Below are 23221 nucleotides of genomic sequence, written 5' to 3'. Positions count from 1 at the left end.
ATTAACCTCCTGTCGTCTTTTCAGAAATTCATCTCTAATCACCAATTATTTTTTTGTGTTCCTAAATGCCGCTATTAAATAAATAAATTAACAACAAAAGTCCAACTAAAAAAGGGGCCACATAGGAGTTCTGTGAGATTTTTTCTTTCATTTATACTTCCTTGGCGCATTCATCATAATTTTCGTTTAGCTCAACATGAGATGTTACATCTTCAAAAAAAAAAAAACAAAAAAATGAAACAGAAATTCCCCAGCTTTGCAAATTAGCCAACATGGCAGCTTAAGAAGGAAGCCAACGTAAAATTGCCTTTCAGACAATTTAATGTAATCTTCATTGTTCGCCTGCTGCTCGTTCCCTCCCCTCCTCGATGCTATGTACATGAATGTCGTCTTTTTTCGAAGTACTACTCATCTTCCTCAGATTTTGTATTCCACCGTTGCGGGGCACAGCCACTTCATAAGTCTGATGATGATGTTAAGTGAAGTGCATGGCGTAGAGTAGATGTAGACAAGTTACTTGCCTACAATGGAAGGCGCCAAGGCTCAAAGGCATGTGAAGTAAATGCATACTTTTAGTTCCTTTTCATATGATTTTTGTTGTTGTTTTACTTTTTTCCACAAAATAAGATGACGAGATACCAAACAATTATTCGCTAACTTTTATGAGGGCAGATGTATCTTGCTAGACAGACCAACAGACTGACAGATAAGTATGATGACGAATCTTTATTTGTTTTAAATGCAGGAATTTAAATGAAGGTAATAATGTCTACAGCTTCTGTAGAATTCTCTTTACACAAATGTCCGACATCGAAATAATGTGTTTAGACTCCACATATCTGCACGACATCTATTCTGGATTGTTTTTAGTCTCAATATTAGTTTTTGTACTAGCCCAGTTTGTTGTATTAATCAGGTTCTAGTTTCATTATAAAACTACAAGTACATTACAAAAGTAAACCAGTAAAGAAGTCGGGCGGGGCCGACTTCAAGATACCCTACACCACTTTGCTAATTTAGTAGAACGCCGCATAACAATTAACCGTTTTAATGGGAGAATTCAATCATACATGATTATTATTATAATTTCAAGTTCAAAGGACAAAATATGCCGAAGCATTTGTATCTCTTAAATTCGGACTTGTATTGCCGAATATATATGGGAGCTATATCCAAATCGGAAGCGATATCGATAAAATTTGGCAAAGGTATTTCTGAGCTGCATTTGATATATTTCCCTGAATATCGTTGTTACGGAGTGCATATTACGGCTGTGGTTAACAAATATAACAAATCGGATGAACAGTATATATGGGAGGTATAGCTATATCTGAACCGATCTTCACCAAATTTGACATACTAGCTTCCAGACTCAATTTGGTCGTAAGTGTCAAATTTCATCGCTTTTGGGCAAATATTAGACGTTTGGTGTACAATCAAAGGTAAATCGTACGATGTTATATATGGGAGCTATATCCAAATCTGAACCGATTTCGATAAAATTTAGCAAATGTATTTCAGAGCTGTATTTGATATATTTCCCCAAATATTGTTGTTACAGAGTGCATATTACGGCTGCGGAGGACAAAAATAACAAATCGGATGAACAATATATATGGGAGCTATAGCCATATCTGAACCGATTTCGATCAAATTTGGCATACTTATTTTCCAATCTGATCATACGTGCAAAATGTCATACTATTCGGACTGATATTACACGTTTGGTGCACAATAAAAGACAAATCGGACGAAGATATATAAGGGAGCTATATCTAAATTTTTACCGATTATCTCCAATTTCAATAGGGTTCGTCCTTGGGCCAAACAAATGATTTGTGCAAAATTTCATGTGGATAGGGCAATAAATGCGAACTGTACTTTGTTTACAATAATACATGGACAGACGTACGGACATGCATAAAACGACTTAGAATGTGATTCTATGCAGATTATCAAAAGGAACTATGGGTCTATCTCGTTTCCTTTTGACTGTTACAAACAAATGCACAAAGACATAATATCCTGACCACCTTGTGGTGTAGGGTATAAAAAGCAGCTAAATTCGGCCCGGCCTTGTAAATTTTCAAAAAAAAAAATCGAAAACTACCACTTAATTGAAACCCAAGTATATAGGGGATTATACAAAGACGTGAACTTGCTTGCGAAATTGTTTGCCATAGGTTGTAGTACCCATCAAGATCTTCTAATAAGAAATTTGAAACGATTCCGGTGCACAATTTACGAACTTAACCTGTCTAATGGTAAACTCTGCATGTATGCAAAATTTTAGCCTTCTATTTCAATTCCTTCGAAAGATAACGCGATTACAACCGACAGACATCGCTAGTCGTCTTAGAATTTTACGCTGATCCAGAATATATACAGGGTGAGATGAAAAAAACTGCAACCAACTTCTGACTGCTGTCATTTCAAAGCTACTCGTCCGACAGCAGTAAAAATTATTCCAGTGACAGCTCATTATATTGTTTACAAGCGCACAAAAGCATTTTGAAGAGAATGTTTCAGAAAAAAAGTTATTCGTGATGGAATTCAAGCGTGATAGTGTGATTTCTTTATATTTGGCTGGAAAACCACAAGCGGCTATCGGTAGAGCACTCCAGCATTTTAATGTGAATAAATCTTTTGTGTCCCGTACCATGGCTCGTTACCGTGATACTAGTAGCGTAGCCCGACGTCAAGGATGTGAATGGAAGAAAACAGCAACATCAGCAGAAATGGTTCGAAAACTAAAGGAGCGATTTGATCGAAAACTGCGTCGCAGTGGGCGAAAAATGGCTTGTGAGCTGAACATATCGCAATATTCCATTCGACAAATATTAAAAAAATAAGCTCGGGGTAAAGCCATTAAAATTCCAAAAAGTGCAAGAACTTACGCCGCCACAGAATGAAAATAGACTCAAAAGAGCAAAAGAGTTGTTTCGCTTGGCCGCTGAACATACCGCAATATTCAATTCGGCAAATATTGAAAAATGAGCTCGGGGTAAAGCCATTGAAATTCCAAAAAGTTCAAGAACTTACACCGCAACGGAAAGAAAATAGTTGCTTCACTTGGTCGAGAGTGGTGAACTGCCGAATTTGATTTTCTTCGATGAGAAAACATTCGTTGTCTAGCAGCTTGTAAACAAACAAAATGATCGTGTTTACTTGCCAGCAGAAAATGTGCACCTCCGGTTGGCCACCAGAACTCAAGCGCTGGGCCAAAATATCGCAGAGCAACATTCGGGCAGCGTGTGGCGGTTTCATTGGCCGTTTGGAGGCCATAATTCGTACCAAAGGTGACCAATTCGAACAAATCTAAACTTATTCTAAAATTTGATGCTTTTTCCGACATTTTTTGCTTTCATTAAATAAAATTGAGAAAAAAAAATTTAAAAACTGTGGCGTTTGACTTTGTTGCAGTTTTTTTTATCTCACCTTGCATATCTCTCCTCTAGTGTCCTTAAAGGAAAATTCTACCCGGCACAGTGTAATATGTTTAATGTTCCACTAATTTCTTTTTAAACCAAGCTAAGTTTTTACTCAAGATTTAATTTGTAGATTATTAAAGGTTTATTGACCCACATACAAGATGACTGTCAACAGAGCTGACATGAAGGATGCTGTATGCCAGCAAGTCCTTTGGCAAGGAATCAATTTCACTCCCTACGTTGTTTTATTTTTTTTTTTAGCTTTTTTTCTCTGCTGAGGTATAAAACCAAGTGCTTGGTAAATAAAGTCAATGCATGTTGACGGCGGGTTTGTCCCACATTTACTAGCTTCAAATTGTTTTACTTCAGAACAGCTCTTTCTTGTCAACAAGGAGGCATCATGGCTGTTGATAATGGGGGAAGAGAATTAAAGTGTTATTCGGATGTTGAAGCAGATAGTTTTAATGAGGATATGGATGACATTTTTTTACATTGAAGGGGAAAGGGCGTCATCAAGAAGATTTGCTTTTAATTTAGAGATTTATATGGCATGCACTTAAAACTTTAATAATTGGAAAGAAGTGCAATGGGAGTTTTGAAATATATTGTTATTGTAGATTTTATAATTTGATATGACTAGGGCAAAATCGAAACTATTTGTTTAAAAATTTTAAGAAATGTTCAATGGTATTCCTCTGCCGTTTTATACACAGAAACATTTTTGTTCTTTCAAAAAAATGTGGGTTCTAATTTAGAGATTTATATGAAATGCATTTAAAAAAGTTTAATAATCGGAAAGAAAGCTTTTATTTTGGATTTTATAATTTGATATGACTTTGGAAAATCTGAAAATGTTTGTACTAGAAAATTTATGATAACAATGTTGGATGCTTTTGTTTCAAATTTTCATGAACGATATTTTTAATTAATTAATTTGACATTTTTTGTTCTGCAAACCAGTAAATGTGAAAGAATGCTTTTGCGACGTAACAATGGAACATAAAGGGTGAAGAACTTTGAAGTGTTTATCAATGCAACTAGACACAATAAGCCAACAAGCGTAACAATTGTCCAATGCAAGCAGTCGCAATAAACGATAAGTTAGGACAACACACCCGGTATTATTGAACGATTGTCTTCTGGACGAATTTTATTATAGACGATATAAATTTGAGACACTTAACACAAATAAGGTTAGAATGACCTCAATCATTTTGGCTGTTGGGCTTCAATACATATAAATGTATTTTTAATGCTACATATTTTCTTATTTTTATACCGTGCACCACAAGGTGGTGAGGGTATTATGTCTTTGTGCATTTGTTTGTAACAGGCAAAAGGAAACGAGATATACCCATAGTTCCTTTTGATGATCTGCATAGAATCACTTTCTGAGTTGATTTATGCATGTCAGTCCGTCTGTCCGTCCGTCCGTCCGTCTGTCCATGTATTCTTGTGAACAAAATGCAGGTCGCATTTATTATCCGATTGAGATGAAATTTTGCAAACAACATTTGTTTGGCCCAAGGACGAACCCTATTGAAATTGGAGATAATCGGTAAAAATTTAGATATAGCTCCCATATATGTATTCGTCCGATTTGCCTTTTATTGTGCACCAAACGGGTAATATCAGCCCGAATAGTATGAAATTTTGCACATACAACCAAATTAGGCCTGAAAATAAGTATGCCAAATTTGATCAAATCGGTTCAGATATAGCTATGGCTCCCATATATATTGTTCATCCAATTTGTTATTTTTGTCCTCCGCAGCCGTAATATGCACTCTGTAACAACAATATTTGGGGAAATATATCAAATGCATCTCAGAAATACATTTGCTAAATTTTATCGAGATCGGTTCAGATTTGGATATAGCTCCCATATATAACTTCGTCCGATTTACCATTTATTGTGCACTAAACGTCTAATATTTGTCCAAATGGGATGGAATTTGGCACATACGACCGAATTTAGTCTAGAAGGTAGTATGCCAATAGAGATAGATATAGTTAAAGCTCCCATATATATTTTTCATCCGATTTATTGTATTTGTTACCCACAGCCGTAATATGCACTCCGTAACAACGATATTCAGGGAAATATATCAAATACAGCTCAGAAATATCTTTGCCAAATTTTATCGAGATCGGTTCAGATTTGGATATAGTTCCCATATATATTTTTATCCGATTTCAAATTAATTTCGCACCAAATGGGCAATACAAGTCCGAATTTTAAAGATACAAATGCTTCGACATATTTAGTCCTTTGAACTTTAAATTATAATCATAGCGTGTATAATTGAATTCTCCCATAAAAACTTTTAATTGTTATGCGCAGCTCTACTAAATAAGCAAAGTGGTGTAGGGTATCATAAAGTCGGCCCCACCCGACTTTAGGACTTTCTTTACTGGTTTAATTTTGTTAATTGCAAACGATTATTAAGATTTGACCAACTCGGAAAACTAAATATTCTCCCTAGCAGAGAAACTCTACAAAGAAGTAAAAGAACGCACAGATTTAAGATGAAATCCCCAAAAACAGAGATAATTTAGAGAAGCATTCTATCGCTCAGAAGTTTTGCTCATATACATCGTATTACCCCTTGTATCTTTGGTATTAAAAATGGCACATATGGTTTACGTTTCGGTAAGGCCCCCACCATATAGCGTTACTTTCTGATTTTCGGTGTTTTGACCAACATTTTAAGCCAAATCAACCATAGAATGGTAGAGGGTATAAAAATGTGAGGCATGTGTATGTAAGTATTAATGCACGTATACAATTCTAATTTATAGCCGTATATATGATATGTAACCTAAATATATTTTGATTTTAGATGACGTCATTTTGTATAATTAAAGGTATGTATGTCATCAGATAGCTTAGAATTTTTTTTGAAACCAAAAAACTGCAAAAAAAGTCAACGTTACTACCATCGAATTGATGTTAATAGTTACATTTAAAAAAAAAATACGTATAATTTAAATTTCACTAAAAATAAACAAAAATTTGCCATCTAAACTTACCATCAACATTTTTGGGTTTATTTGTGTAGAAATCCATTTTATCCGATTGATGATATCTCCGAGTTTATGGCACTACGTTATTATTATTTTTCGTTTTCTCCTTTGTTATTGTTGTTAATTAAATTATTTATTCGTCTGATTAAATTGCAATTAACTATTGAGTTTGGAATTATGTTATCGCACAAACAATACGATATGGTCTTAAAGCAAGATTTACGATATAGGTACTTTAATAACGTGTCACTTGCCGGCGTATTTCAACATTTGTGACGCACTTTCAAGAAGTTTTTTTACACACACTCACATATCTAGGTGCATTTTCCTGTGTTTCAAAATAAAGGGAAAATCAATAAAATGCACTTTTCCCGGGCCAACAGACAATAGGGTGTTTCATATAAGGGAAACAACCCCCCTCATGAAACCGTTGTTATTTTCACTAGGTTGAGAGGCAGGCGGGGAGAGAGAGAGCGAACAACATGAGTCACAAACAATAACATCAACAGCAGCAGCAACAAAACAGAGTGATTTTTTGCCCAAACCAAATAAACAAAACATGTGATGAAGGGTGCCAAAGCAGAGTTGGGGGAGGTGAATGCCCTGCCGGTGTTTTGTTCGTTTTGTTTTGTGTTTTTGATTGCATGGTAAAATATCGAACAAACAACACGGGTGGTGGACATGTGTTTTCCAAGGGAAGGGTGGAAAATTTTGTCAGAAGTAAAACTCCAATATTAAAATCCTGGGAATTATTGTAAAATAGTTTTTGCTGTTTTATCATGGTAAGACTAAATGAAATGGGATGGAATATATGATTGAACTATTTCATAATATAATTCACCATATTTCTACACAAATTGTAGGTATGAAGAAAAGTTTCTCAAAATAATTTTCCTAATTTCTTCGGATTCTCAAAAGTTCAAACTAAAACCATTCGATTGTGTACCACATTCATAATCGACTTCTACAATGTTTATGTATCCCCAGATTCTAGCTAATTTCTATACAAACTTTTAGAAAAAATTGTTCCAATGGCAATTTGTATGTTAAGTATCGTACTGTTGACAATTTATCGAACAACTTAAAAATGTTCTTAAAAAATGAAATGAAGGTTTTTATTACAAACCTTAAAATTTTAGATTCATTCCTACAGTTCGTTTTAGACCTTTTAGTACTCAAAATGCACAATTTGTTCAGTTTGACAAATTTTTTAAATCAAAACTTCATGAACGGCACTAAATTTTCAGATTTTTAAATTTTTATATATTATTTAAGTCTTTCTTTTTCGGAAAACAAGTAAAAAAGGCTGTATATTTGAATACGATTTTGGCAATTTTCAAAAAAATAAAATCCGTTAGAAAATCGTATATCTTATATTAGGGTCTATACGACGACGTAAACCTGCATAGGCAACTTTTGTCATAAACCAATACAATATTAAAATGCGAAACTTGATTAAAAAAATCGGTGAATAATGTACCTAAAATCATCAAAATTCCGAATATAGGGAGGTGTTGCTATACGAAAACGTGGACCTGCACAGACAATTTTCAGTCATAGGCTGTAGCATCCATTACGAACTTCAAACATAAAATTTGAAACAATTCCGGTTAATAATGTCACTAAAATCATCAAAATACCGAAAATAGGGAGGTGCCGTTATATGGGGGTTACACGAAGGCGTAAACCTGCACGGACAATTTTCTACCATAGGCTGTAGTATCCATTAGGGACTTCAAATACCAAATTTGAAACATTTCCTAAGAATAATGTTGCTAAAAACATGAAAATGCCGAATATCGGGAGGTTCCGTTATATGGGGGCTATACAAAGACGTGGACCTACACACACAATTTTTTGTCATAGGCTGTAGCTTCCGTTACGTACTTCAAACACCAAATTTGAAACAATTATGGTTAATAATGTCACTAAAATCATCAAAATACCGAATATCGCCAGACACAGTTATATGAGCGCTATACGAAGACGTGCACCTGCACAGACAATTTTCTGTCATATGCGGTAGTACCCATTACGAACTTCAAATACCAAATTGGAAACATTTCCGGTGAGTAATGTCGCTTAAATCACAAAAAAACCGAAAAAGGGAGGTACCATTATATGGGGGCTATACCAAAAAATACATCACCCATTTTCAATACCAAAAGTCCTGCGGACATAATACACATTTGGGTAAAATTTTATCAACCTACTTCATTTCGATCGGAAGCTAGACTGATTTCCACAGACATAGAATTTTATGCTGATCAAGAATATACATACTTTTTGGGGTCTAAAATGTATATTTCGAGGTGTTACAAACGGAATGACAAACTTAATATAACCTCCATACTATGGTGGAGGCTATGAAAATTAAGGACAATGTACATATACCGTTTACCCCAAAAAGTCTTCAAAATTTTAATTTTGAAATTAACCGATGATGATATTAGTAAAACCATTGCAAAATGGACCCACATCCAAATTTTCTGTCCAAAACTATTTCAACGTCTCAATTTGTAAATTCTAGAAACCTACAGTAACCTCGATACCAAATTTCAGAATTCGGTTTATCCCAACACTCAACGGCACATTTTGTGTCATTATGCACTTTTCGTACGTTATAGCACGCATTTCCAATACCACCTTCTTCTCTCAGCTAGAGACACCAACAGTGATATAGAAATCTAATTTCAGGATTTCAGCTCTACCCCTATTAACAAAATGCCAAATGTAGTACTATTTATTTCTTTTTCTCGACTTGATCGAAACCCGCGTCGCAGTGGCTGAAAAATGGCTCGTGAGCTGAACATATAGAACTTACACCGCAACAGAAAGAGTTGCTAAAGAGTTGCTTCGCTTCCGTTGAACTATTGTGTCTGGAGTATTTTGGAAAGCAAGGTGGCACTAAAAAATACCAATGTGTCGATCACCTCAAGCAAGCGCTTCGCCGGGAATGTGCCAAATTACCGAGGAGAAACATTTGGGCAGCGTGTGACAGTTTCATTGGCCGTTTGAAGGCCATAATTCATGCCAAAGGTGACCAATTCGAACAAATCTAAACTTATTCTAAAATTTGATGCTATTTCCGACATTTTTCGCTTTAATTCAATAAAATTTAAAAATTATGGCGTTTGACTTTGTTGCACTTTTTTATCTTACCTTGTATATGATTGAATTATTTCACAATACAAAACACCATATTTCTAACCAAATTGGAAGTAAGAAGAAAAGTTTCTGATTTTCAAGCAACTTAAGTTATAGCAATATATTCTAAAATAATTTTCTTAATTTGTTCGGATTCTCAGAAGTTCAAACGAAAACACTTCGATTGTGTACCACATTTATAATGAACTTCTACAAAGTTTATGTATGCCCAGATTCTATATAAATTCTATACAAAATTTCAGAATAAATTGTTGCAATGACAATTTTCGATGTTCTTAAAAAAACTGAAATTAAGGTTTGAGTTTTTTTTTTGTCAAATTTTATTACAAACCTTAAAATTTTAGATTCATTTCTACCGGAATTGGAATGTCGAATTTAGCACTATTTAGTACTTTTGGTAAATAGTTCACATTTCCAAATCCATCTTCATGTCTCATTTCCAGATACAAACAGAGACCTCAATATCAAATTTGAGGATTCTAGACCTATCCCTTCACCCAATACCAAATTTAGTTCAATTTAGTACTTTTCGTACAAATATAGGGAGCATTTCCAAACCACCGCCAAATTTCAAACACAGATATGATCAGTAATCTAAGTATCAAATTTCAGAATTTTATATCAATTGCTTCACCCAATACCATATTTAGTACTTGGCACAATTATTGTTCACATTTTTTTAAACCATCTCCATTGGAACAGGCTACACATAAACAGCGATTCTAATAGCAAAAATTTCAAGCGCTATATGTTGTATTTGTAGCACATATTTCCAAGAATGGAGGATACATTAAGTATGTTATTCCGTTTGTAACCCATCACCCCGTTTAGACGTTTTTGAAAATTTCGATCTTTTGTGTGGGGGAGGTACCAGACTCGATCTACGTTTGATAATATTGTGATGTAGCAAGTTTGGACCAAATCGGATTCGAGAGTTATCGTGCGCACCAGCCAGACAGACGGACGGACGGACATCGCCTAATCAACTCCAAATGTCCTGAAATGGATTTGGTCCAAAGAGACCTAGGTTCTAAAACCGTTAGTGTAAATTTCGGGTTATAATCTTTATTTGTAGGTCTTCTTACATGTTGAACACCTCTATTCGAAAAGTTTAACCGTAATTTCATGGGACCTAAAAATTACGCCATATTCCTTAGGCCAAGCATTGTGATTTCTGGCAAAGGCAATTGATATACCGAGAGTATAACATTCAGAAGTTATAAGTTGTACGGATATCATAAGATAATTTTCACTTTTGCTTAAATGCTGCTTATTGAAAATTAATCGTCAATATCATGACGTACATTTCAGGCGTATTATTTACAGCTGAGATAAAATGTCTACACGCATTGAAATGACCCTGACAAGTGATGTTGGCTTGTTTAGGGACAGACACACCCATTCATATAAATGCTACACATATACAAACATACACAAAGTTCAATCCTTTCAATAAAATCATAAACAATTTATGGAATCCCTTTGAGTACATGGTAATGTATTTGCTCACACAGCCTCGCACATAGAGCTATATTCTCGAATATTCTAAAAAAAACAAATCTCCATACTTTTTCTATCACAACAAAAAAAAAAAAAAATAAATAAATAAATAAATCTGAAAGCAAATCCCTTCCAAACAACACCCATTAAACGTCAATTGGGTGCAATGGGTCATTGGATTGACCCCCAACCGCAATTTTCAAACAATCCATATGTTTGCAAAACGAACATCTACAATCACAACAACTACAATAATTGCTAGCAGTAGCCATAATAATAACAAAATTTGATGGGGAGCACAACGAAAAAAAAAAACGATTGGGGTAAGGGGGCCAAATATTGCGTTTTGTTGATGCAATTTTCAACAAAATATGCTACAATAAACATATGTGTTTGTTGTTGTGGTTGTGTGTTGCAAATTTTGTTATTATTGTTGTTACTTCACAATGTGTTTCACAATTGCACCATATTCACCAAAATCGTATGAAAATGAGACCAACTAGCCAGACACACAAAGTTTACACGTTGTTGCAAATTTTCTTTTATTTATTTTTAGTATTTATTGCGATTTTTGTTTTATAGATTAAATTTTTATTTTTTTTAACAATGTGTTTCATCACAAAAACGCACACGTACTCCATATTGTACTATTGTTGTGGTTTGACCCACATTATGGTGGTTATTTCATACTTTTCAGGTAACAACAACATAAATTTCAAAGTTTTTTTGGATAAATTTATTTTCAAAACACACGTCGCCACACGTCAAGCCACTTCTCAAAACAATCACAAACGGGAGGACTTAACACAAATTTACTCTTTGCAGACGCTCATTAAAAGTTGAAGGATAGTAGTGCCACAACAAGGAAGACAGGATAATAATTGCACTCACACACACGCACACACACACTCAATGAACACTAACATTAAAACGCACTCGCTCATGCAGCGACTTGGTAACTGTGTTACTGGGTGTTTTCCTTGGCGTGTGCTTTATTTTTTATATTCCTACCTACATTCATACACAGATATATATACGTATATCCCTCTACAACTTTTTTTGCCAAAATTTTTTTGTTGTTATTTCCTTTTCGTTTCACCCAGTAACCGACATTATCCACAATGCTTTCTCACAACAACAACACACATTCACCGCTCTCTATCTGCGATTTTCCTCTCACACTAAACAGACACAGGGTGTCACTTCACCACCAATTGAATTTCACATGGAAATTATTTTCATCAAAACATTGTTCAATTGTTTTCATCCGGTGCTGTTGATGATTCTTCGACATGAAATGTTTTTAACCGACGACAAACGGAATTGTTCTCAATTTAGTTGTTGCCAGTCGAACGTCACGTATTGCACTGTCTGGTCGTGTATTGGGCAAGTACCAAGATGCACTCACGTTCTCCAGTCGAACACCGCCACAGTCACCACCGTGAGTATTTAAAAGTTGTGTTCTCCCATCTGAAGGATTCATTTTTTTATTGGGGTAGTTTCATAATCCAATGCTGGAGAGTTGTGAGATGAGAATGATTTCAATATCGTATACGAGAATTCTGCCAGATTTTTAATGTTTTTTTTTATACCCTCCACCATAGTATGGAGGGCATATGAAGATTGTCATTCCGTTTGTAACACCTCGAAATATAGATTTAGACCCCAAAAAGTATATATATATATTCTTGATCAGCATAAAATTCTATGTCCATCCGTCTGTGGAAATCGCTCTAGCTCCCGAACAAAATTAAGTAGATTGAAAAAATTTTACTCAAATGTCTGCAGGACTTTTGGTATTGAAAATGGGTCATGTAGGTCCACATTTTTAGTGACATTATTCACCGGAATTGTTGCAAGTTTAGTATTTGAAGTTCGTAATGTATGTTCGTAAATAATGCTGTAGCACCAGCCTAAGACAGAAAATTTTCTGTGCAGGTCCACGTCTTCGTATAACCCCCCTACATAACGGTACCTCCCGATATTCGGTATTTTGATGATTTTAACAGAATTTTTAACGGATTTTATTGTTTTTGAGAATTGCCAAATTCGTTCCAAATGGTGGAAGGTATTAAAAGTTCGGCCTGGCCAAACTTACAGCTTTTTTACTTGTTTTCAAAAAATGGAATATCATTTAAAATTTTTTTGAGAAGGCCTTTATGAGGATACCTACAGGTCTTTTTGAGATTAGGCCTTCTAGTCTTCCGTGAAAAACGACCTTTAGGCCTTCCCTGTAGTCCATGAGAAGACGTGTTTGGTGTTCTTTGAGAAGACCTTTTGGGTTTCTTTAAGGTCTTTTGGTTTTCTTTGAGAAGACCTTTTGGTTTTCTATAAGAGAATATCTTATGGTCTTCTTATAGAAAATCTTTTAGTTTTCTATAAGAGAGTATATTATTGTCTTCTATTGTCGTCTAATTTCTGGTTTCTGCAAGAAGATCATCTGGTCTTCTGTGAGAAAATCATCCACCCGGTTTTCTATGAAAAGACCCTTCTTTTGGCCTCCTATGAGATGAATCTTATTTGGGTCTTCTATGAGAAAATAATCCTTCTGGTCTGAGAAAAACCATCCTTCATGTTTTTTAGGATAAGAACCTTCTTCCGGACTTCAATGGAAAGGCCATCATTATGTTCTCCTATGAGGAGACATTCTGTTCTTCTGTGAGAAGGTCTTATGGTGTTCTTTAAGGAGAAGTGTGGTCTTCTATGAGAAGGCCTTTTGGTCTTCTATGAGGAGGCCTTCTGATATTTTGTGAAAAGTCCTCCTAGCCTTCAGTGAGTAGGCCTTCCTTGAGAAGCTCTTGTAGTCTACCATGAGAAGTTCATGAGGTCTCCTACGATAATACGTTTTGGTCTTCAATGAGAAGACCTTGTAGTCTTCCATGAGAATACCTTGTGGTCTTTTATGATGAGACCTTCTGATTTTTGGGAGAAAAGGCACATTGCTCTTTTTGAGAGAAAATCTTGAGATCTTCTATAAGACTTTTGGTTTTCCTGTTATGAGAAGACCTTTGGTCTTCTGTGAGAAGACTAGAAGGCTGGTCTACTATGAGAATACGTTCTGGTGTTCAATGAGAAGACCTTTTAATTTTCTATGAGAAGACCTTCCGTTCTTCTAAGAGATGACCTTCTGGTCTTCTATGAGAAAACCTCCTGGTCTACTATGAAAAGATCTACTGGTCTTCTGTGAGATGAATATTTATTCTTCTGTTAGAAGACATTCAGCACTTCTAGTAGAAGACCTTTTGGTTTTCAATGAGAAGACGTTTTTGGTCTTCAATGAGAAGACCTTTTGGTTTTCTATGAGAAGACTTTTTGGCCGTCTATTAGAAGACTATTTGGTCTTCTCTGAGAATACCTCCTGGTCTTCAATAAGAAGGTCTTCTGTCTTCCAAGAGAAGATCTTCTGTCTTATAAAGGAGGAACTTCTGGTCTTTCAAGAGAAGACCTTCTGGTCTTTCAAGAGAAGACCTCCTGGTCTTCTATGAGAAAACCTTTTAGTTTTCTATGAGAAGGCTTTTTGGTCTTCTATGATAAGACGTCATGGTCTTCTTGAGAAGACCTTCTGGTCTTCTATGAGAAGACCTTCTGGTCTTCTAGGAAAAGACCTTCTGGTCTTCTATAAGAAGACCTTCTGGTCTTTTATGAGAAGGCCTTATGGTCTTCTATAAGAAGACCTTCTGGGCTTCATTGGAAATATCTCCTTGTCTTCTATAAGAAGAACTTTTGCCCTCATCATAGAAGGTTTTTTGGTCTTCCGAGATCAAACTTTCAGGTTTTCTTTTGGTATTCTATTATAAATGTTTTTGGTATTTGTGAATGGATCTTTTGGTCTACTGTGAGTATAACTTTCAGTTTTACTTTCGGAGAAACCCTTCTCGTCTTCTATGAAAAGTCATTCGGATTTTCTGTTCTGCTCTAGAAAAACTCGCTAACCATTAAAATAAAAAAAAAATATAATACCATTCTGGATTTTTGTTGATGGACATTCCAATGCATTTTTGGGAAACAAATATTGTTTAACAACAAACCTACCTTCGTCTAGAACAAAATTTTGTTATTTGTTCTGTAATCGAATATTAAAGATATTTTGTGCGACATGAAAAAAATATTTTCCATTTTCGATCTAAACTCGCATTTATGGAGTTCTGTTCGTAGACTATGGTTCGCAATTTTCTTGCCAAAATGCTAAACCTTTACTTTTATCTTATTTTCAATATTCATTAGTTGTAGAAAGCTTTAGTTTTCCCAAATGTCGACAAAATTGCGATTTTTCAATGAGAACTCACTTTGGTCAAAAATAAAACATTGTTTTTACATACCTGAAACAAAAAAAAAAGGAAAATTATGTTAAATGTTTTTTCATTAAGTTTTTTAACGATAATTTACATAAAGAGACTATGATCAATGTTTATGTATTGTTGTCAACATAATTCCAAAATATCTCGAGGAGCCTGTGTATACATTCTACATAACATGTGGCAACCCGCTTCAATTATAACAACTCATACGAAAGAGAGAATAAAGCTTTTGATGTGAATTAATTTTCAACAATTTTCAGCGCATGCTCCATGGAGGTTAAACTTTAAATTGGAATTAAACGTTTCCACATGGATTTCGTCGTGTGTGTTGGTACGACACTTTTTATAAGGGTAGAAAATAGAAGCGACAACCACAATACTTTGTTATTAAAACCACTGCTGCCGCTACAGACAATAGGAACAACAGAGGCTGGCTGGATAGCTGTGCCTGCCTAGCTGTGTCATTCGGTCATTCGTTTAGATGCGACGCAATATGTGATGTATTACTCTAGAAACCTAAATTTTCTCAATGCATTTTTTGCTTCTCTCAAACATTATATCTATTGTAAACAATAATCAGTTAAGATTTGTGAGATATATATTTACAACTACCTACCTCTCATCCCCCCCGCCCAAAATTCACTTTCACCAGTCAAACCAACCACCCACAATTGAATTGAAAAAAAAAAAACACACACACACCGACTCACCAACACTTATGTACATGGAAACTGCATTACACATCTCATCTGGAATCGATGATCATCAACCGAAACAATTCCACACCATTTGTGTACGTGAGAGAAATGTACTATGAAGGGTACGAAATCGTATCGAAATGAGTGGCGGTGGCGACAACACATTTTCATCATTTCGAGGTCATTGAAATTCAAATACAATAGCAACAACAACCAGTGGCATCTAGGAAACCGGGTGTGAAAGCAGGAAGAGAGGAAGTAAATTTACAAATATGGGAATACAACATTTATGCATCCGATGGGTCCGTCCACATGTTTATGTGATTAGTTTATAATGTGAACTATTCTCGCCACCAATGTGGGGGATGGATGTCGAATGGCATGAGTAAAAAAGGGTGGTGTGGGAATTCCATTTTATTTCTTGATGAGGGAGGGATAACTATCTATAAAAGTGTAAGTGTAGAATCGTGGGGGGGGGGGAATTATGTAAGTAAAAATTGGGTTTTTTTTTTTTTTTGGTTATTGGAAGTATTACATAGCCTTAAACGTGACACTCGTAGCTATCTTTCGGGGGAAATATTATTATGACAAGGTAGGACATTCATTATAACTTCCACCTCATTATACCCTACAACACTATGTGTTGGGGGTATTATATTATTTTTGATTGGGCCAAAAATTATATAACACCACGAAATATTGGCTTTCCACATAGGAAAGTATATATGGATCTTCCTATCTCGCCGAACTGAGTCGATCTAGCTATGTATGTCCGTCAGTCTGTCCATGTTAATTTGTAATCACTCTACAGGTCACAATTATGGCCCGATCTTCACGAAATTAAAAATGGAGGTGGGGTTAAGATCAGAATAGAACCCTATTTCTTTTGGAGATGATTGCATAATATTTAGGGGTTGAAATGGATCAAAAACTGAAAAAAATTCCTGATTTTGCAGTTGCTCTACAGGTCGCAATTATCGACCAATCAAAACGGAAGTTAGCATGGGGCTAGATCTTATGGCTGGGCAGAAGCCTTCCAATTTTGATGGTCATCGCGTAATATTTAGTGGGTAAAAAAGACCATAACATTTTTGTTAAATAAAAATCCAATTTTTCATTAAGCCGCGAATATTTTTAATCCCGGCGAAATTACAAATAGACGAACAGGTCAATTCTGACCGTTACGTAGATGCTGATAGTAAATATATCGGTTATATATAGCGAAATATATAAAATGTGAATATACAAAGGAAGGGGATGTTAGTTAGAATGCTTATATCTCAAGACTGGCTGGACAGATTTTGACAAATTTTGTCAATTCAGAATGCCCTCTTGACGTAAAAGTATGAAATCTAAAAAAAAGCGCAGAAAAATATGCCACTGATGATGTTAATATAGATTTTGTAGTATTTTCTGACATTTTTTTATTTTTTCATATTTTTTATCGCATGCGATTTTTTCAATTTGACTTATAATATTTTGTAATATTTTTCACCTTACAACACAGGTTGGGGATATTATATAAGTATTGCAAATATCGTCCGATCCTCACGAAAATTTCCACAAGGGCTCAGAAGGGCTAGGCCTATTGTTTTCAAAGATGTCCGCAATATATTAGGGGTTGAAATGGACCAACAACTAAAAATTTTCCTGATTTTGCAGCCGTTATAAAGGTCACAAATAGAAACCAAAGGATACGAAATCTCGCTTAAAGTTAGAGTTTAGGACAGCGGGTACAATGGGCGCCTAATTTTGTGTGAAAAAATACCAGCATTACTTACAGGCGATATCCGAAATACACAAAAGGCGAACTTCTGGCTTTTTTATGCCGATTTCGTTGACGAATATAGCCAAATATCGTAAACAAGCAAATCATATAGATGAGTCTAAATTTGGAGATACAGAGGGGCTTCTTGCTTTTGGAGATGATTGCAAAATATTTAGGGGTTCAAATTAACCAAAAACGGAAATGTTTTCCCGATTACACAATTGAAGTCAATCGACACGCCTGTGAAGAGAGTTAAGGACAGGGAAGAATTCTATCATTTTGGATGACCATTAGATTATATTTAGCTGTAAAATGGACCACAACAACTAACAGCCCGATGGAGCGCATAAATATTGGGCAAATGTCCCTAGTCAAAATCCTAATTTCAAAAGCGAAATCTTCCAATATGGATTTGGACATAAGGGGGCTTCTAACATATTGTAGTGTTGTAGGGTATAACATAGTCGGCCCCGCACGACTATAGCCTTTGCTTACTTGTTTACATTTGAATTTGACTAAAATATAGAACAAAAAGTTAGAAAAATGAAGGTAGCTCGTCATGTTTTCCGATTTTTTTTTTCAAAACTGCAGCCCTATCTTTCAGTTTTTACTAAACTTAATAATTTAATTTTTATACCCTCCACCATACATAGTATAGAGGGTATATTAAGTTCGTCATTCCATTTGTAACTTACGAAATAATAATTTTAGACCCAACAAAATATTAATATATTTTTGATTAGTGTAAAATTCTAATACGATTTAGCCCTGTCCGTCTGTTGCAATCGAGTTACAGTCAAAACGAATAAAGTTAGGAAGTTAAAATTTTGCACAGATCTGTCTGCAGGCAGGTCAAGTTCGAAGATGGTGTATAATGTTACCGCGATACTGGTAACGTAGCCCGACGTCGAGGAAGTGGACAGAAGAAGAAAACAGCACCATCAGCAGGAACGGAAAAGTAAAGAAACGACTTGATCGAAACCCGCGTCGCTGTGGCCGAAAAATGGGTCGTGAGCTGAATATATCGCAATATTCCATTCGGCAAATATTGAAAAATTAGATCGGGGTAAAGCCATTGAAATTCCAAAAAGTGTAAGAACATACACCGCAACAGAAAGAAAATAGACTCAAAAGAGCTTGCTTCGTCTTGACGTTGATGAATCGTTAAGTCAGTATGTCAATTACTTTATTATTATACCCTCAGCCATATGACAGAGGGTATATATCATTTGATACGGTCAAAACGTGCCTAGTCGAAATAACGGTTTTAGACCCTAGGTCTCTTTGGACCAAATCCGTTTCAGAACATTTGGAGTCGATCTAGCGATGTCCGTCCGTCCGTCCGTCTGTCTGTCTGGCTGGTGCGCACGATAACTCTCGATGGGAGTATCCGATTTGGTTCAAACTTGGTACATCGTAATATCTTTGTCAAACTTAGATCGAGTTCGGAGATGGGCAATATCGGTCCCCCACAAAAGGTTGGAATTTGCATAAAAAATATTCTTTGCACAGAAAGAGAAGGGATAATCCGATTTTGCTCCAACTTTGCAAATCCTAATATTTGCGTCAGTACTCGGTCAGGTGTGAAAATGGACAATATCGGTTCACTCCTTCAAGTACCTCCCCCACAAATGGTCAACATTTTGAAGAGTTACAACTCTCATAAAATGTGATATAAGAGTCCGATTGTTTTCAAATGTCGGACATCCCAATATTTATATTAACCCAAGCTCTGGTGTTAAGATGGAATATATCCGTCCACTCCTTCTGGTACCTCCCCCACAAATGGTCGAAATTTTCAAAAAAAAATGTATATTTTTTGCACAGAAAGAGAAACGATGATCCGATTTTGCTCCAACTTTGCAAGTCGTAATATTTGCATCAGTGATAGGTCTGGTGCGAAAATGGACAACATTGGTTCACTCCTTCAAGTACCTTCCCCACAAATGGTCAAAATCTATATATATATATATATATATATATATATATATATATATATATATATATATATATATATATATATATATATATATATATATATATATATATATATATATATATCTATATATATATATATATATATAAATGAAAGTTGTGTTAGTTACTACGCTTATAACTTAAGAACCGCTGAACTGATTTTAATGATTCATACAAATTCGCAATTGTCTCTTTTCCGAAAAGGATAATATCCAAAAAAATCGCGTAAAAATGTGATATGTTAACATTTTCATTTTGACTTTTGAAATGTACAATAGTAATGTTTTATTTTGCATGATTTTTTCCATTTTGACTTACTTTTTTCTAATATACATTTGTATTGTTTTTTATATTTTATTTTTGAATTCGAATATTAATACCAATTTATTTAATTGACTTGATTTCTTGAGAACTGAAATTGATGGCGGGTTACATGGAAGTGTAGTACCGAATTATGTATTGGCGAAACGGAATAGATGATACCGAAATAATTTAATGCGGTCACACCAAAGTTAAAAGATAATTACTTTTTCAAAATCGTTAAAAAAAATCACGAAAAAAGAGATCTCATTGCAACAATTCTCAAAACGGGAAAATATCGAAATAAAATTCCAATGCAATTGAATTTTAAAATAAAAGTACATTCTATTAACAAACTTTTTTAAGGATCTTTAAACAGTTGCTGTAAAAAATTAGCGAACAAGTTGAAGATATTTTCAATTTGTTATTCTTCTTTTGTCAATTTTTTTCAATTTGTAATATCGTATTGAATTCAGTAGATTTTTTGTGAACAAAATAAAGAATAATTTTTCACTATATACAATTTTTCACTAAAAAAATGAAATAAGTGCGAAATACGATGGTAACTGACATCTACCTTTCAACTCCAGGGCCTACATCGTGATTCAGCTGGAAGATGCGCAGACATTTAATCAAACAAAAATGACCGAAAAAGACTAATGGGGCTTATTTCAAAGTGTGACCCTACTTCTTTCATGTGACAATAATCCGTCCAATGAGAGCTCAAAATGCAAAAATTTTTGGGAGTACAATCAGTAAAATACCAAATATAAAGGGTGCAAAATAGTAGAGCGAATGGGACTTTTAGTAAGAAAAGGATTTCTATCCTTCCAAAAATTCTTCCTGAAGATTTAAGATACATAGAAATTTATTCATGTAAAGTCCCTACATTGGAGTATCCCCAAGTCCACTTTCACATCTAATGTGTGGTCAGAAAAGAAAAATTTATATTCTATTAAATTTGTAACCCCCAAGAGAATATTGGTTGGAAACGTAGATTTGGGATATACATCTATATGAAATAAATTGTGAAAACATGAACAAATTACAAATATAAGAAAGTAGCACGGGACCGAATATTTGTTGAATCGTCATTGAATTATACTATGATGAAAAATATGGACTATATGGGGTCTCCAATTTACAATTTAAATGACAAAAAAAATAGTTCCCATATTACGGTAATGGGTGTGAAATAGTAATTATATTTGACTATTCTGAAATCAGTCTGACCTCAATTATGAGGTGGATAAAACTATTTTTACTTATTTAAATCACGTGATTTTTTTCAGTTTGACATGCTATGTTGTTCTGCTATATTTTCGATTTGGCCTCTATTTGTCATCGATGTTTCGCATTTTACCTTATTTCAAAGGATTCGGCTAAAAATGTGTATTTGGGGGTGAAAATCTTACACAAAAATTTCAACATATCTACAAATTTTAGAATTTTCTCCATGTAATAGTACCGCCTCAAGTCCACCTTTTGGCGGACAAACAGACCGACATGGCTAGGGGGACTTATGAGGACTCTAATGCACAATCTGAGGTGCTAATGGGTTTAAAAAAGTAATTAACTTTGGCTATTCTTAAATCTATTAGCCCTCAATTATGAGGTGCACAAAGTACAGTAAATTCCAAATTACTGCTCATTTGACTAAAAATTAAAAACTAATCGACCAGTACGTGAACATTTATAACATTCATATCTTTGAATAACTATGCTTTGACAAATATGCATAATAGACAAAAACTACGGGCCGGCAACGCGGACCGGGCCAGCTAGTATATATATATATTATATATATAAAAGAAAGTTGTGTTAGTTACTACGCTTATAACTTAAGAACCGCTGGATTGATTTTAACGATTCATACAAATTCGGAATTGTCTCCTCTCCGAAAAGGATAATATCCAAAAAAATTGCGTAAAAATGTGATATATTAACATTTTCATTTTGACTTTTGAAATGTACAATAGTAATGTTTTATTTTGCATGATTTTTTTCCATTTTGACTTACTTTTTTCTAATGTACATTTGTAGTGTTTTTTATATTTTATTTTTGAATTCAAATATTAATACCAATTTATTTAATTGACTTGATTTTTTGAGAAATGAAATTGATGGCGAGTTACATGGAAGTGTAGTACCGAATTATGTGGTGGCGAAACGGAATAGATGATGTCGAAATAATTTAATGGAATCGAATTTTAAAATAGAAGTACATTCTATTGACAAACTATATAAGGATCTTTAAACATTTGCTGTAAAAAATCAGCGAACAGGTTGAAGATTTTTTCAATGTGTTATTCTTCTTTTGTTATTTTTTTTTTCAATTTGTATTATCTAATTGAATTCAGTAAATTTTTTGTGAACAAAATAAAGAATAATTTTTCACTATATATAAATTTTCACCAAAAAATGATATAAGTGGGAAGTACGATGTTAACTGACATCTACCTTTCAACTCCAGGGCCGACATTGTGGTTCAGCTCGAAGATGCGAACACATTTGAACAAACAAAAATTACGGAAAAAGCCTAATGGGGCTTATTTCAAAGCGTGGAACTACTTCTTTCCTGTCACAATAATCCGTCCAATGTACATTCAGAAGAATACCAAATATAAAGGGTGGAAAATAGTAGAGCGAATGGGACTCTTAGTAAGAAAAGGATTTCTATCCTTCCAGAAATTCTTCCCAAACATTCAAGATACCTTAAATCGCTTTTGCAGGTCATGATATCGATCATAACCCACGGATAAGGGTACAACCCGATTTCATATTTATATAACCATCGTATGATTTAAGCTATTTTTGGTGTCTTGGTCACTTTATTAATATTTTTGCCATTATTTGGCATCTTTGTTTCTAAGGAGCTATAGAACCTCTTCGCATAAAGTTTGAAATTTTCAGAGTAGGGCCCATTTTGGTCTTGACCACATTCATTAATTGATTTGGCTAAAAATTGTATTTATGCTACTCTGGGGTAGGGAACCATCATACAGATAATTGCCACATAAGAATTTATTTAAGTAAAGTCCCCACATTGGAATA

At 34.6% G+C, this 23221-nt stretch overlaps 1 protein-coding gene across 4 annotated transcripts in view; it reads right to left on the bottom strand.

Moving 5' to 3' along the window:
- The window catches only part of LOC101897251 (myosin heavy chain 95F), a 60486-nt gene extending 48013 nt beyond the window's left edge, over positions 1-12473 (bottom strand). The window contains exons 1-2 of one of the 4 annotated variants that reach the window (XM_059118770.1): positions 12307-12473; positions 6465-6786 (exon numbers count right to left, since the gene is read on the bottom strand). In XM_059118770.1, the coding sequence (XP_058974753.1) occupies positions 6465-6501 (37 nt within the window). In that variant the 5' untranslated portion in view covers positions 6502-6786; positions 12307-12473. Of the gene's footprint in view, positions 1-6464; positions 6787-12306 lie in introns of those variants that run through there. The other 3 variants (XM_011297152.3, XM_011297156.3, XM_011297155.3) reach the window with 3 other exon arrangements.
- Between the last annotated feature and the right edge of the window lie 10748 nt (positions 12474-23221).

Source organism: Musca domestica, unplaced genomic scaffold (genome assembly GCF_030504385.1).
Source record: "Musca domestica strain aabys unplaced genomic scaffold, Musca_domestica.polishedcontigs.V.1.1 130, whole genome shotgun sequence".
Classification (NCBI taxonomy): domain Eukaryota; kingdom Metazoa; phylum Arthropoda; class Insecta; order Diptera; family Muscidae; genus Musca; species Musca domestica.
Note: the sequence above shows the minus strand (reverse complement) of the source record. Positions and strands in the feature narration are given on the sequence as shown.